Source organism: Myotis daubentonii, chromosome 8 (assembly GCF_963259705.1).
Source record: "Myotis daubentonii chromosome 8, mMyoDau2.1, whole genome shotgun sequence".
Classification (NCBI taxonomy): domain Eukaryota; kingdom Metazoa; phylum Chordata; class Mammalia; order Chiroptera; family Vespertilionidae; genus Myotis; species Myotis daubentonii.
In genome coordinates this window covers 11,433,284-11,449,659 of record NC_081847.1, presented here as the reverse complement: position 1 = coordinate 11,449,659, position 16,376 = coordinate 11,433,284, and the positions used below count along the sequence as shown (strand labels likewise).

At 51.4% G+C, this 16,376-nt stretch overlaps 1 protein-coding gene across 1 annotated transcript; it reads right to left on the bottom strand.

The window, feature by feature from the left end:
* Nucleotides 1-333: 333 nt before the first annotated feature.
* Nucleotides 334-15,883, bottom strand: SALL4 (spalt like transcription factor 4). Its single transcript, XM_059705287.1, has 4 exons — nucleotides 15,712-15,883; nucleotides 4,114-6,444; nucleotides 3,055-3,332; nucleotides 334-1,184 (listed from the first exon to the last, which is right to left on the bottom strand). Exons 1-4 carry the CDS (start codon nucleotides 15,833-15,835, stop codon nucleotides 768-770), a joined length of 3,150 nt encoding a protein of 1,049 aa, XP_059561270.1. The 5' UTR covers nucleotides 15,836-15,883; the 3' UTR covers nucleotides 334-767.
* Nucleotides 15,884-16,376: the final 493 nt, after the last annotated feature.

Here is a 16,376-nt window from a genome sequence, read left to right as displayed (position 1 = left end):
CCCCTGCTCAGGTGCCCACCTGTCCTGGTGCTCAGGAAGGCGGCATCGGGAAGCAGGGAAGACATTGGCACGCTTAGGGCTCCCACTGAAATCTATTTCAACAGCAGCAACACACACACCGACTCCCGAGGGACCAAGACCGTCCACTGGAGGGCCTCCTACTCACGGGCCCAAGGTGGAAGGAATTTTGTAATGCCACACCTTAGTTAAAAATAAAAAGGGAAGTACATTCAAAAAGGAAACAAAACAAAAGAGGGGTGCAGGGTTGAGGGACATACAAAGCAGGCCACCGAGGACGACAGACCTAGTCCATTTACCCGCACACAGTCCCGGAAGTATGCAGCGCCCCCTCCCCAGTGAGTTTCTTTCCCATCGCGGTTCAGTAAGTTCCAACTTGAAACAGGGGACAATCTTTGGAAATAGTTCCTCTAGCTTGTACAAAGTCTTCATATATACAGTTTGTCTCAAGTAACAAAGCCACTTTGCAAGACCCGCTTCTTCCAAAATTTAAAAAAAAAAAAAAATACTAGTCTGTATTTATTTTAGTGTGTGTGTGGTTTGGTTTGGTTTTTTTAGCAAAGCAGCATAGCAACATCGTGATTGTTGGACGTGCCTGAGGTTGTGGTCACAACTGTAAACATTTGCACATCAGTAAGAAAACAAACAGGAGGAGATGGGTTTTTAAACAACAACAACAACGACAAAAACGAAAGATCCAGTTCAAGCGGTCACTCTGCATTTCTCCTTCACACGGGCTCTCCCGTCGCTTAGCTGACCGCAATCTTGTTTTCCTCCAGGAAGTGAGGGAACTGGTGTTTGGGGACGCTGTCAGCAGCACCCGGCTTTTCCACATCGCTGCTAACCGACTGGGAGCCATCGATCTTGGAGACGGTGGTGTTGCTGACAACGGAGCTGGCCCCCAGGGACACCGGGAGAGTCGGGATGCCTCCGCTCTGGATCACCGAGATCTCGTTGGTCTTCATGGCCAGGCCACCGTTGAGCATGGTGGTGTACTGGTTCCACACGACAGGGTCCACGTTCACTGAAGGGGCCATGATTTCCTTGGGAAACACCTCTGGGACCCTCTTTGTGTCTGTTCCTAGAAGAGCCATGGTGTTCTCGATGGCCAGCTTCCTCCCGCGGCGCGCGGAGCTGTTGTTGGCGCCATGCGTCATATAGTGAACCTAGGGGAAGAGGGACAGAAAGGTTTCCACCGAAACCGAGATGTGAATGCATGCTGGCAAGCCACAGTCAGCCTGTGTGGGGGTTTGGTTGTAGCCAAACAGTATTAATATAATTTATATTTAAAAATTAGATTTCATATATAAAAAACCAGATATCTGTTCTCTTGAGGAAAAAAAAAATGTAGATGCTTGTACTACCTACTGCTTCTTCAACTCCTTCCTGCAATTACTTTCCTGGTTCTGCTTGAATTCTCAACCCCCTTTCAGCTTCTTTAAAAAACTGAAGCGGTACCAGGCTTTCCCATTTCATCTTCACTGACATCCTTAGTAGTCGGGAGTTACCTCACAGAGCTTGGAAGTGACTTGCTCTTTATCGCTCTAAGAAGCTGTTAAGATGTTGCAGGCATAATTTGAAACACTTTACTATATAACTCATTTCATCTCCAGGACAAGCCTGAGGCCATCATTACCAGGACCCCCATGCCTGGGAAACCCAGGAACGAGGAGCACCTGCCTCAAGCCCCCAGTGCAGCGAGAGCAGCTCCAGACCTCCCCTGGCTGATGGCAGGGCCTGTGATCAAATGTAACCTTTGTATTTCTGGGAGTCGTACTAGAGCTTAACTTACTTCATGTTCTTCCTCCCGCAGTTTTGCCAATTGGACTGAAAAGAATAGGTTGTTTTGTAATAAGTATTTTCAGTTTTTAAAATGACATATACAGTTGTCTCCTAGGTCATCTTTAAGATGAAGTTCCGATCTTTATTCTAACTACCAAGAATTAAACGAGTGTTCTACTCTGGAGAGGGAGAGAAAGAGAACCAGAGAAACATGCCTTGTGTAAAACCAGAGGCCAGGCCAAGAGGAAAACTCAGGTCCCCTATTTCCCATCCTGTGTCCTCATGCAGGCCACTTCCAATCCTTACGTGGGAGGGTCTTCTCTCCATCTCCTGTGTGAAATCTTAGGTGGAACCAACGTGTCATGTAACGATAGGCCATAGAACCAGCTGTTCTATTTTGAAATGCACTGCTGATGACCTGGAGGCACACTGCGGTGGTACTTTATTGTATGTTTAACAGATGGCATTCTTTTCAAACCAGCAGCCTCAGAAGACAAAAGCAACGTACAGTGCAGGGTGGCCATCACGTGATTGGTCAATTCTACGTTACCACCCATGACAGATACCATTTATGATTTCACACAGCTACTGAACGATTGCTGAAAGGCAGCATGGTCCGCCCAGCCCGGAAGGACAATGGCCTACACTAAACTGAACACCAAGAGACGGGAGCGGAGTGCAGACTTCGTGTCCTCTCCTTGTAAAATGTGTCATGATTTTAGCTGCCACTGAGATTAGAAAAGAATCACTGATCACAGACACCGACAGCAAGAAGCGTCCAGTATCAGAGATGCCAGGATAGAGAAAATACAATTATTTTTATTTTGTTTTTTATTTTTTTGTTAATCCTCAGCCGAGGACATTTTTTCCATTGATATTCAGAGAGTGGAAGGGAGGGAGCGAGACTGAGAAACATTGATCTGAGAGACACATTAACTGGTTGCCTCCCACATGTGCCCTGGTCAGGCCAGGGATCCAGAGCCAGGGAGGAAGTCGAACCTGTAACCGAGGTACGTGCCCTTGACCAGAACTGAACCCTGGACCCTTCAGTCCACAGGCCAACACTCTATCCACTAAGCCAAACTGGCTAGGACAAGAAAATTTACTTCTTTTTAAAGAATATTTCTTTGAAGAGCCAGTTTTGAAGTGTATATCCCATCTGCTCCTAGTAGAAGGTGTACTGTGGATGGAGAACACCAAGAGATGCCCCTCCCCACCTGGGTCCTATCCCCGCCGAAACCCCAGGGAACTCACCTTCAAGTTGCCTTTGGTGGTGAAAGCTCGCCCACAGATGTTACACACGAAGGGCTTCTCCCCCGTGTGAGTCCGCTCGTGAATCTGGAGGGCGCTGGCCGACGAGAAGTTCTTCCCGCACCGCGTGCAGGCGTGCTGCTTGCCCTGGCGGCGTGGCTGGGCCGCCAGCAAAGGTGCCAGGCCTGGGGACATGGTCGCGGGTCCAAACGCACCAGGAACTTCCACTTTGACATAGGTTGGCTGGGCTCGGACAAATGCGGGTGGGAGACTGCTCCGACCTAGTGCGCAGAGAAAAAAATCCCAAAACTTGATCACCCCAAACTCATTCGCACTTCAAACCAAAAAAGAGCTTTGAAAACTCCTGCCCCCCACTCGGCTTCCTGGAAAGGGCTTCAGGAAATTCACAGCCCGGAAGCAGCTCTCCTTTGACTTTACCTGTGCGGACAATGATCATGACTCACACACTTAGGAAATTTTACCATTTTGCTGTAAAGGTATTAACACATAACATGCATTCGAGTCCAAATCTCTCTATAAAGAGTTACCTTGAAGTATGACCAGGTGCCCATCCTTCTCTCTGATGTAGTTGTCCCCCCATTTTGCCATTAATGACATCAATAGGCACCCCACCGTTTATATGTGCATTTCAAAAGGGTTAGATTCTTTTTTTACCCCGTTATTCATTTGTGAACCTCACACTAGGGAGTGGGACCTCAGAATCAAGAAATGATGGTTTGTCTCAGTGGCCAAATAACAGTGCCCGCCTCCTCAAAATGCTTCTGCTCTTTAAGATTACCCATATGTCCCCACAGGGCTCAAACACCAAAATAAAAACAAAAAAAGCCCACTGTCCACAGCCAACGGGCATTAAATCAAAGATGTCCTTACTGGGATAAAGGAAGTTACTCTTTCCCTCCACCCAGAAGTGCAGAACGGCTACCTGCCCTACAGAGGATGCTTCACATCTATCACACTGTCCGTGTGCCAAGTTCAACCCAGGTTCCTTTTGGATGACCTTGTGCCTGAAACGGACATAAGTTAAATCCAAAGCTCTATCACCTTCCATCTCGGTGCGGTTGCTGTCCGAGCTGTCTGCTCTGCCACCAGCATCAGGAGACTTGGACTTGATGCTTTCTGCTTGGCTATTGGCCGGGGAGAGGGCCTGAAAGGAGGTCGCCTCCAGGATGTCTGGACTTCGGCTCTGATACTCCTGGTCTCCCATCACTGAGGACGAGGAGTCGTTGGTCAAGCCATCGCTCTCCACCGAACCGTTCTCTCGGCTGCTCTGCCGCTGCAGGACCAGAGGAGCCGGACCCAGCTTCCCCGAGGCCTCCAGGGGGGCCATCAAGGTGAACCCTGCTGTGGGCGACGCCGAGTGGATGCCGGAAAGAGGCAGGGGGACCTTCGAGGAGCTGCTGGGAGCATCCTGGGAGCCGACTTCATCAACATCGATGCTTTCGACAATGTCGTCGTGACAGACAGCCCCCGTGCTGCCGCTCTCACCCACCATCATCAGCTCCGGACCCACCAAGTCACAGGGACTCTCCGGCAGGGGCGTGTTGGGAATCTGACCGCCCATGTGCATCCGAATATGCTGCTGCAACATGACTGCGTTGGTAAACTTCTTCTGGCAGATGGGGCACGAGTGCTGCGTCTTTATGGAGGTGTTGGTTCGGTGAACCCCGAAGTGTGTCTTCAGGTTGCCTTTGGTGGAGAAAGCTCGGTCACAGATCTTACAGCGGAAGGGCCTCTCCCCGGTGTGGGTGCGGTAATGCATTTTGAGGGAGCTTTGGCAGCTTAAGACCCGGTGGCAAATGAGACATTCGTTGGGGTCAGTGGTGGCCTTGTCAATGTTCTCAACCAGCTGCTGCAACTTCATGGTCTCTGACCCTGGCTCGGGCGTCCCTCTCCCTTGGAAGCCACCAACCCTTGGGGAATTATGGTTTGGCCCCACCCCAGAGAGTAGGGATCCATCCTCACTTTCTGGAGACGGCCCGGGCTGCAGGTCAGGGACCAGTGGGCCACCCATTAGGTCCTTGGGGTTAGTCCCCGAAGAGAGGCTCTGAGGTAGACCTACACTGGGGGTCCCTGTGACCAGGACAGGTTTGCTGTCTAGCGAGAGACTCGATTCATCTATGGGGACAGGTACAGAGAGTGCATAGGGAACGCCATTGCCTGCTGCCATTTTGTCGTGGAACTCGGTAAACAGCTGGGGGTTCGCCTTCACCTGGGGGTGTCGATGAAAGTGTACCTTGAGGTTGCCCTTGGTGGTGAACCGGTGGCCACAGACAGAGCACACGAAGGGTCTCTCTCCAGTGTGGGAGCGGAGGTGGATCTGCAAGGAGCTATCAGTCCCAAAAACCTTGCTACAGTACTTACACTTGTGCCTGTAGAGGGTGGCCTCGTCTTTGGGTTTGACATCCACCGGGGACACGTTGGGTGGCTTCCCTTTCCCTTTCTTAGACGGGTCTAACGCCACCGTGGAGAAAGGGCTCTGGAAGAGCACAGAGCTCGGGGTCGGGGGTAGCAAAGCACCGGGGATGCGGTTTGGGAGCACCCTCGTCCCATCCGGCCTCAGGGCGAAGGACAGCAGCCCCGGGGACACCGAGCTGGTGGTGGAAGGGATGCTTGTGTGAGGTAGCTTGGCTTGTTTCAAGGTGTCCAGGGACAGACCTTGGCTTCCAGCTTTCTGGCTGAGCAAAGCCACGGCCGCAGAGACCTGCTGGGACACGTGGCTGCCTAAGGTCTTCAGGGTGTCCGCTCCCGCTGCGCCGGAGTGGAGGGCGTGGGCGGCCCACATGTTCACCTGGACTCGGATCTGCTCGGTGAGCTGGATCTGCTGTAGCTGCTGCTGCTGCAGACACAGGATCTGCTCCAGGACCCACGGGATGCTGTTGGCGCCGGGCAGGGGGGCGGGCAGCGCGTCCGCGCCCCGCTGATTCACGGCCACCTTGGTGCCCCGTAGTGCTTGAAGAGTGACGTTAGTGTTGGCCACTTTGCCTTTGGGTAAATAGCTTAAGTCCTGGGCTGTGGGTGGCAGGGCGGGCTCCGTCTTTAAGTACAGGACAGACTCCGCCCCCGGCTTCTCCTTCATGTCCCCTGAGCTGCTGCCACTCTCCCTGTGACTGTCCTTCACGCTTGGACTGCGTGGCGGGTGGCTCAGCCCCGCCCCGGAGAAGTCTTCGGAAGGCATCGGCCCCTCGCCGTCGTTCATGATGAGGACAGGTGGGTGTTTAGTGCAATTTTTCTTATGTTCTAAGAACTCAGAGACGCTGAAGAACTCCCCGCAGCATTTCTCACAGATGTGAGTCTCCTCCTGACGAGGCCTCTTTCCTGTCGCCCGGTCCCCATTCATGTCGTCACCAGTCCCCGGGTAGTTCACTGAAGCACCTGTGAAGAGAGGAAAAGCTAAGAACTCTGTTCAAGGAAGGAAGATAGACAATTTCTTGGGAAGAACCATGACCACCCACAATGCATCAGTCTGTGTAAGGAAATAAAATATATAAAGAGTCTGAAAAACCAACCACTTACGTGGTGGGTCAATGAATGTCCTTCCAAACATGTCTATTGTTTTTAATTTATTTTTTTAAGAGGAAACATTGATTTGGTATTCCACTTATCCATGCATTCTTTAGTTGCATCTTGTATGAGCCCTGACCAGGGATCAAACATGCAACCTTAGCATATCGGGACGACACTAACCAACTGAGCTACCTGGCAAGGGTGCAAATATGTCTAAGCGCTAACTCCAGCAAGTGTGTGTGACCTTACTTATGAGGAAGAGGAACTCTGCAAATGTAATTAGCATGAGTCCCCTGCCCAACGCTTATAAAGGAAAGGGAGATTAGAGACAGGGGAAAAGGCTGGGTGAGGGAGTTATGTGCTATAAACCAAGGCTGCTGGCTTATAGAAGGTAGGGAAGTAGGAGCCAATAGAAAGCAGGACAAAGGCAAGGGACAGATTCTCCCTCAGAGCTTCCAAAAGGAATCGAACCTGCCAACACCCCGACTTTGTACATTTAGTCTCCAAAACCATGAGGGAATAAATTTCAGTTGTTTTAAGTCTCCCACTTTGTGGCAATTGATTCCAATAGCCCTAGGAAACTCATACAATTTATCTATATATGTAAAAGGCTAATATGCAGTGTCCCCTTGGGAGTTCGATCACTTGCTATGACATGCGCTGACCATCAGGGGGCAGTGTGAAACGAAGGAAGGCCCCGATTGGCCCGATTGGCCCTGATCGCCGGCCAGGCCTAGGGACCCTACCCGTGCACAAATTTCATACACCCGGTCTCTAGTTATAATTGCCTTCACAGATTTCACCCCACTCAAAGCAGGCCTTCTGATGGCAAATCGATTTCATGTGGTCAATGAAAATTATGTTAGAAACTAGAGGCCTGGTGCACAAAATTTGTGCACTGGGGGTAGGGGGCGGGTGTCCCTCAGCCCAGCCTGCACCCTCTCCAATCCGGGACTGCTGGCTACCAACTGCTCGCCTGCCTGCCTGATCAGCCCCTAACCACTCCCCTGCCAGCCTAATCGATGTCTAATGGCTCCCCTGCAGGCCTGGTCCCCCCTCAACTGCCCTCCCCTGCAGGCCTGGTCCCCCCCAACTGCCCTCCCCTGCCGGCCATCTTTGTGCAAGGATGTGGTCAATTTGCATATTACCTATTTATTATATAGGATGTGAACCCTAAGGAGAAAAAAAGTCACTAACAAGGGATCCTGGTGGCTAATTGGGTTCAAATTAAAACAAACAAACAAACAGAGCTTAGCAGCCTTTTCTGCACAGGGACCTCTCACACATACTACACTTCACAGAGAAGGTGGAGTTGGATTGCCTGCCTCTGGGCTAAAGTGCATGTCCCTATAAAGCAGTTCCTAAAATCCCATTTCAATCAATAAGATGGAAGCTTTCCCCCTCCAATTGGAGCTGTGCAGCTCCTGCCAATCAGCTCTATTCTGACCAATCAGGGAGCAGGGGCAGGGACTTCTGTCCATATAAGCCAGCAAAGCCAATCCAGCACTGGCCCATCAATAAAAGGTTTGATATGGTGGGCTATTAAGCATGTATAATCAGCCCCAGCCAGGTAACTCAGTTGGTTGGAGTATTGTTCCAATAAGCCAAGCTTGTGGATTCTATCCCAAGCCACAGCGCATACATGACGCAACCAATGATATGTAAATAAGTGGAATGACAAATCGACATCTCTCTCTCTGAAATCAATAAATAAAATTTTAAAAGCCATGTGTAATTACAACAACTTCATAGGGTAGATGTCTGGGTTAAGTGATTCATTCAACAAATGCTTGAGCACCTACTGTGTGCTTAGCACCAACCATCCTAGGATCTGTGAAAAGTACAGATACCATAGATATTCAGTGAACATTAGTTTCCCCACCTCTTCTATTTATTTTTAATCCTTACCCAAGGGCGTTTATTGATTCTAGAGAGGAAGAGAGAGAGAAACGCCCATCAGCTGGCTCCCATAGCCACTGTGACCGGGGATGGAACCAGCAGTCCAGGTACATGCCCTGACCAGGAATCAAACCCACAACCTTTTTCATGTATGGGAAGGCGCTCCAAACAAGCCGGCCACCTACAAGGGCTCTTTGAAAAAAAAATTATTTTCTATCCCCCCTCCCCCCACCTATTTCTAAAGGTGGGCAACTAGGGCTGCTGACAACAGTCTTGACTAGCTCATTGACTACTTCTCACCTTCTAGGATGAAAAGATGGGCCTCCAGCCTTCAGTATTCTGACTCTGCACCAACAGGTGCCCCATAAACACTACACTTTTTAAAACCCAGGCAGGCAGCACCCACACCTCCATTTGAACTCGTCCTTTGTTCTTGCACTTCCTATCATGTTTCTTCTGTTGAGAATGCAACTATCTTTCCTCTCACAGAAACTCCAGGGGGAGGAGTCCGGTTGGCTGGGGGGGGAGGGGGGGCGCGGCGGGCGGGACGTGGCTAGAGCATAGGTTACCACCTTTCTGGGACACCCAGAAGTTGACTTTAAAGTTAGGACACACCCTAGCTGGTTTGGCTCAGTGGACAAAGCATTAGCCTGCAGACCAGAGTCCCGGGTTTGATTCCGGTCAAGGGCACATAACTCGGTTGCAGGCTCCTCCCAGGCCTAGGCCCAGATAGGGGCTTATGCAGGAGGCAACCAATCCGTGTGTTTCTCTCACACCGATATTTGTCTTTCCCTCTCTTCCACTTTCTCTAAAAAATCAATGGAAAAATATCCTCGGATGAGGATCATAAAAAATAATAAAATAAAATAATATGGTTAGGACGCAATGCAGCTCTGAACTTCCAGGTGGTGCTCAACAAGGAGGTACTGCCTTCCTTCTTGTCCCAATACTGTTCCACAACAGTCATTATTTCAAGAATCAAGCTAAAAATATTTATCAACTTCTAGAACACAGACAGCATCTATGGCACACTTCCCCAAGATCTGAAATGCTCAGTGCTGGTGTTGCTCAGTGGTTGGAGCCCTGGGCCTCAAACCAATGAGTTTCGGGTTCAATTCGCAGTCCCCTGATCTATGTGTCTCTTTCACAGCTATGTCTATGTTTCTCTCTCTTAACTCCCTCCTCTCCCTTCCTTCTATTCTCTCTAAAAATAAATGGGAAGAATACCCTGGGGTGAGGATTAATAAACTGTATATACTTTTGTACTATGGTTTCTTTTTAATTAGCATATTTACACCCTTTGTCTCAACCATTCTACTTCTGGAAATCTCCAGGAAAGCCCACCCCACAATGCCCAGTCCACTTTGTAAGGGTCTGAACAACAAGATATACACTCCATACTCTGATACCCAAACAAGTCTTTGCTCCCATTTGGAAGATGTGGAAAGTGAGACCCGGAAACAATTAAGTAGCTCAATGGGACAAACGGATAACCAGAAAACGGAAGAGCGGGGATTGTCTTCTTAAATACTATAAGGGAAGTTCTGTGGCCTCATTTATCATTGTTTCTTCTAGAGCAGAGCTTCTCCGACTTTTCCTTTATTTCACCTCTCTATAGAGTCTTTTAAAGCATCTTTTTTCCTAATCACCCCCTTGCCATGACATTTTAATGCCACAAATACATTGTACATCTTAGGGCAGTGATGGCGAACCTATGACACGCGTGTCAGAGGTGACACGTGAACTCATTTTTTGGGTTGATTTTTCTTTGTTAAATGGCATTTAAATATATAAATGTCAAAAATATAAATCTTTGTTTTACTATGGTTGCAAATATCAAAAAATTTCTATATGTGACACGGCACCAGAGTTAAGTTAGGGTTTTTCAAAATGCTGACTCGCCGAGCTCAAAAGGTTCGCCATCACTGCCCTAGGGGATACTCCCTCATTGAGGCTAGGAAGGTGTGTCTCAGTGGTCACCCTCCTCAGAAGGAGTGTCAACCTACGAACCAGGAAGTCACAGTTGATTCCTAGTCAGAGGACATGCCTGGGTTGCAGGCTCCACCCCAGTGGTGGGCATGCAGGAGGCAGCTGATCAATGATTCTCATCATTGATGTTTCTATCTCTCTCTCTCCCTTCCTCTCTGAACTAAAAGTATATTAAAAAAAATTCTCATTAAAAATGCAGGTTTTCTAAGACATTCTTAAACTGGGGTCCATGGAATTAGATAGGAAAAAAATTTTCTTTTCACTAACCTGAACTAAAATTTAACATTTCTTTTAATTCCGAATGTAGGGAACATACCACAGTGTGTGTGGTGGTGGTGGTGGGTAGTACAAGGTATTTATTTTCAGTAATCTGAACCAAAATTTAATGTTTATTTTATGAAAGTAGGGAACACGCCACAGTTGGGGGACGGGGGGGGGCACGAAAGGTACTTATTTTCAGTAACCTGCACTAAAATTCAGTGTTTCTGTTCATTATGAATGTAGGGAACACATACCACAGTGGTATCACAGAACCTGTGAGTTTGTTTCAACAGAAAACAGATTATTGTCATGGGGTGTTAAGGCTGTTGCATTACTGGAAATTCTAGAAATTACCTGACCAGCTGCTACATCTTACTGTGTTCATAAAGAAGCACGTGTCACTTTATCACAAATGTTTTTACTTTTGATAACCATCTCAATGCAATTTATTTCCCGGTATTTCTATGCATTTCCTTTTACGTATTTAAATAGTTTCGGTTTTGCAGGGCTCTATGGCACAAAAAAGGTTAAGCTCCCTGCTCTAGAAGGATCTAACAGTTCCAGGAGTGATTTACGACCTGAATACCAGCTTGCCTTCACTGTATACACAGACTCGCCTCTTCTGTAGCCATACCAGCCACATCCCACTTGAATCTTAAAACAGCAGGAGCTCTGTTTGCTTGTGCAGTAAAAAGTACTTCTACATCCAGACCACCATTGGCAAATACTGAAACCGTATTTGCCAAAGAGTGAGAGGACTGTTATGAACAATTGCTGGGCATGCTTAAGTGAACCCTTCCCAAAAGGAAAAAAAAAGCAAAGTTCAGAGGATTACAGAGCAAGTAAAGCTTCCATCCTTCCACCCCACCCCCACTCCGAATTTTAGGAATGTTATCTCCCAGCATCTAGTTATCCAATAAGTTGGAAGAATGCAGTAAACCCAGCAGGGGTCTTAGATTCAATCACTGCCAAATGGAGAGAAAATACTCTTTCCATTGTATAGGAAGAAAAGCTCATCTACCAGAGGCCAATCAAATGCTGGAGATGAGAAAATGCTTCAAAAAAAAGTTTATCTTGAGAAGCATTGGGACTCAAGCTTATCTCCCCCTATCCCTATATTAAAGAACTACAATGAGTAGATTAAAGTACACAATATCTACTGCCCTCCCCCACACGCAGGATAATTACCAAAAAACAAAAGGAAATGGAGAAGTCCTCAAGGACTGAGCCAGTTGAAAGTGCATTTTTATCTGAATTCCACAATCTGAGAAACACTTAATAAACCTTTAACTTCATTCATAGATGGCAAATTAGAGCAGTAATTAAGCTTCTACTGAATGGAGAGCTAAAACAATTGTTCCAAACAGTCTAGGATCAAAATTCAGGAACTCTGCTGAAAAAGGGGGAGGAAGGGGGCAAAAGAATTAAAGGAGGTGGAAGAGCTGCTAGGGTGTGTGAGCACTGCTACCCACGCGCTTGACATTACAGAGATGTGATCCATTCTGCCTCAACTGGAGCTCATCTTCGAAGCAAATTTGTAACATTCATGCAGGCAGGAAACTTTTGTTGCCTCCTTCTCCAGGGCCCCCTAGAACAAAGCCTGACACAGGAACAAAATTATGGGGGGTGGGGGGTTGTCAAAAAATAAAAGAGCATGACGGTGGCTGAGGAGCAGTTCTTGTCTGGGTCTAGAGGCTTTTAAAAATGTTTGGGTGCTTTTTAAAAATAATCAAAAGTACAACAGATGATGAAAAGGGGAACTCCTTGAACTCTCTTCCCCCATCATTTTTCCAGGGCAATAAAGACCAGATCATCAAACCAAACGCTTCCAGACGCACATCTCAGAAATTAAAAGGGGGGAGAGATGATCACACTCAACCAGCCAAACACTAACCATGGCCCCCTCACCAAAGGAACTGACAGAAAATTCCACCCCATAGCCAATTCCTCTCCATACCAGGACAAACAGCCTTGTATTGAGGCTACAATCCAACAAGCCATGGCAGCCACGGGCACGCCATTTCCACTGGGAGCTGCCACTTACTCTCAGATGAGTAAAAATGAGAACTAAAGATAATGTGCTTAAGGTCCCCAGCCTGGGGCCTGGCATACAGTAAGCTGCAGATAAAAATGCAGAATTATCTCAATTGGAAGTTCAGCGCCATCTTGACAAAATAAGTAAATAAAAACAAAGACATGCTGACTCTGAACAACAGAATTACGGACCACATTCCCAGTGCAGTGAGCCCTCTACAGTTGAAATGATCTAAACAGGACACTTAACACCACTGTAGACGAGAAGTCGAAAGCTCAGAGAAGCCAGGTGGGCCTCACAGGTTGCATCGCTGAAAGGCACACAACCAGGCTGCAGCGCACATCTCTAAAACCTTACAACAAAGCCACCTTCTCTTAAAAAGAGGAAGGGCCAACTCTGTCCTGCCTGTCCAACTCCCCACAGGTGAGGAGCCAGCAGAGGCTTGAATGGCCAGCTACCTGTGCAACCACCTCTTTAATGAACCCAAAGGGGTTGCCTCTCCCCACTCAGAAACACAGAAAGTCGGCTTCCAACATTAAAGCTGCAAACCCACACACGTCCCTATCCCTCAATAAAGAGGGGAGCTCCCAAATGCCCGGTTTTCAAAGTCCTCACTGGCCAATGTAGATCATTTCAGTTTAGAAACCCGGGCCAGGCAGTTACGTGAAACTTGGGAAGCTTAATCGTTGGAGGTTGTAATCCAGTTTCGCACAAAGGGCACTGGAAACTCTTTTGAGAAAATGCTAATTGTCCTGCGTGTAGCTGGAGTCCCCCCCGACCACCTGCAGATGTTTTGATCTGCTAATTGATCGCCAAACTTCATTTTCCTCCCTCAAAAAACGGTATTCTTTACAAGTGGGTCTCACATGGGCGCTGCAAAGTAAGATCAGCCCCATGTTAATTTTAAATTACACCTACCTATATATTTACCTTTCTAATATAGCTATATCTGTATGTACTCAGATACTAACAGGCGGCCCAAATGCGAAGTGCAGCCATTAAAATGGACTGCTTGGGAAAACTGCCTTCTGCCCCACGGTGATACCTGGGACTCTGCAAACACAACCTACGATCGAGGCATTCTCTCCAAGAATCCCAAAGACTTGCAAACACCCGGCACAGCCAGGGATCCCGCCGGCGACTGCCTGGAGTGCCCGGGGACGCCCATCCTTGGCCCTGCCCAGCGCTCCCCATTCCCCCCACACCCCGTCCCATCAGGTGAGAGCTGGTACCTGGGAGGGAATCGCCTCTCAGCGGAGCGCGCGGCTCGGGACTGGGCCTCCAGGGGGCGCCCGCGCGCAGTTCGGCGGCCGCTCGACCCCGCGCCGCCCGCTGCGACCCTGCTGATCAAGAGCGACCCCCCGCCCCCCAAGAGTGAGGGAGCGCACGGCCGGGCCCGAGACCGCACAGCCCGGTGAACACTGCAAACTCCGGCCAGCCCCTCCCCGCAACAAGTTCCCCTAAAGGTGCCAACGCACCGGAGCCCCACCAGCGCGCGCTCACCCAAAATGAAGGGGGAGGGGAGGTCGGCGCAGGACGCGAGGGTCAGGGCAGGAGCGCCCTCCTCTCCGGAGGCGGCGGGCGGGCGGGCGGGCGCGGGGTTAACCCTTTTGTTCCAGGTGGGCCAGCGGCTTCCCCCACCCCCCAGGCACAGCGCGGCCACCCTCCTGGGACCTGGGGTGCTCGCGGCACGACCCTCAGGCACCCCAAAACGCACAGCCCGCTCCCTCCGCGAGGCCGATCTCTCTCATTTGCCCTGGAAAAAAATGTTATTTTGCAGGTAGTAGGGGTTTATAGGAACCCAATCTATCGTTGGGAAAAGTCCTCATTCCCTCCTCGGAAAAAAAAAAGGATAGGAGCCTTAGAGGAGCGCCCGTCTTCCCACCCGAGTTCCACCTCCGAGTGTCTGCGGGGCCGCACCCCCACCGGCGCGGGGCACGGGGAGCGGGGGCCGCCGCGCGGAGCTCCAGCCCACCCGCCCCCAGGCGGGCGCTGAAACTTATCAGGCGACAATTTGGCGGGCCGGGCGCAGGGACAGTGGGAATCAACTCGCACCACAACCTCAGGGCGAGGGGATCGGAGCAGGGGGCCGGCCGGCCGGGCGGGCGGGCGGGGCCGGGGTCCGAGCTGCCCCGACCCGGGGACCCCTGGCAGCGTGGCCGGCCGCCCAGCCCCAGCCCCGCCGACCTCTCCCCTCCCGCTGGCCGCGGGGGTGCTGGGGGAGCCGGGCGCCCGGAGAAGCCGCGCGAGGCGCACCCCGCGGGGCAGTGGCCCCCGCCCGGGCCCCGGGCCGCACCTCGGCGCCGGCTATTTTGGGAATCGGAAATCAAGATGGCTGAGGTCAGGCCCCGAAGGTGAGGGCGAGCGGCGGCGGGCGGCGCAGCCCGCGGGGAAAAGCGAAAACCCGAAAAGAGACTCTCTTTCCAGGGGCCCGCCGAGCCCTTCCCCGGCCCCTCCGCAGCGCGGGTGGCCCGCACCCCACTCCCGGGGGGCCAGAGGTCGCGCCCCCTCCCCCCGCGGGCCCGGGAGGGGCGCGGGCGCAGATCGCCTCCCCGGGGCCCCCCGCGGGGCGCCGCCCCCCGCTCCCAGAGAGGCCCGAGGGGTGAGGGAAGCCCGGGGGGACCCCCGGGGTCTTTCTTTGAAAAGCGGCGCCAGGAGGGAGGAGGGGAGCCTAAGTCACAAGTGCGGGGGGGCGAGGGGAGTGGAACCAATTAAGAGGGGCGGCGGGCCCGGAGCGGGACCGCTCGGGAGGGAGCCGGGGTCCATCTTACAAGAGGGCCACCTCGGGGGGAAACTCACACAAGTGGGGGGCGCGGGGAAAAGGGAAAAGGCACCGGGGCGCGCGGGGCGCGGGCGGCTCCCGTCGCGGGACCTGCGCCCCGGCGGCTCTCGGCTGCTCCCCGCTGCCCGCGCCCTCGAAGCTTCGGGAAAGCCGCCCCGGCCCCACTCACCCAGCTCCCCCGCCGCCGGCGCCGCTGCGGCCGCGACCCCCGGGGCCGGCTGGGGCGGCGGCTGCGTGCCGCGCTCCTCCTCGGCGTGGATGTGCTGCGGCTTCGCCTGCTTGCGCCTCGACATGGTGCGAGCATGGGGGCGCCCGCAGCGCCGCGGCGACTCGCCCGCTCGGCCGCCAGGTCCCGGCGTGGGGAAATTTACCCCCCTCCGGCCGGAACGCGCATGTCCCGGTAATTATTATTATCAATAATGCATTGCGATTTATCATGAGCCCTGACAGCTGATTGGCCTGGGTCCAAGACCTCAGAGATCATTTAAATAAGCCCTCATTGATCAGGGAGGGGCGAGGCATGCTGGGCTTTGTAGTCCGGCCCTGCAGGCGACAACGGCGTGTTCGTCCCGGGAGCGCAGCTAATTAGCATCCGCGCTCAGATTGGCTGGGTCGCGGGCGAAATAGGGGGGTGGGGTGGGGGGGACCCTCTTTCCCCCCAGCGACCCGAATCCTTGGGGATAAATGAAAAAGAACTGTGCACCTAGGAAAAAGCAGGGGGCTCCCGTGAAAGTTTCGGAACGAGCGTCCCGGATGAGTGTGCTCCAAAAATGACTTTTTGTAAGGCTGATACCCGCGCAAGTCGTGGAGGAAGGTCTTCTCGGTGGCTCCATA

Bases quoted from the DNA above. Each gene is read 5' to 3' on its own strand.
- SALL4 (XM_059705287.1), bottom strand. From the start codon at position 15,835: ATGTCGAGGCGCAAGCAGGCGAAGCCGCAGCACATCCACGCCGAGGAG. The intron at 6,445-15,711 runs GTGAGTGGGGCC...CTCTCTTCACAG, and splicing joins GCCGGCGGCGGGGGAGCTGG to GTGCTTCAGTGAACTACCCG. The intron at 1,185-3,054 runs GTGAGTTCCCTG...CTCTTCCCCTAG, and splicing joins CCACCAAAGGCAACTTGAAG to GTTCACTATATGACGCATGG.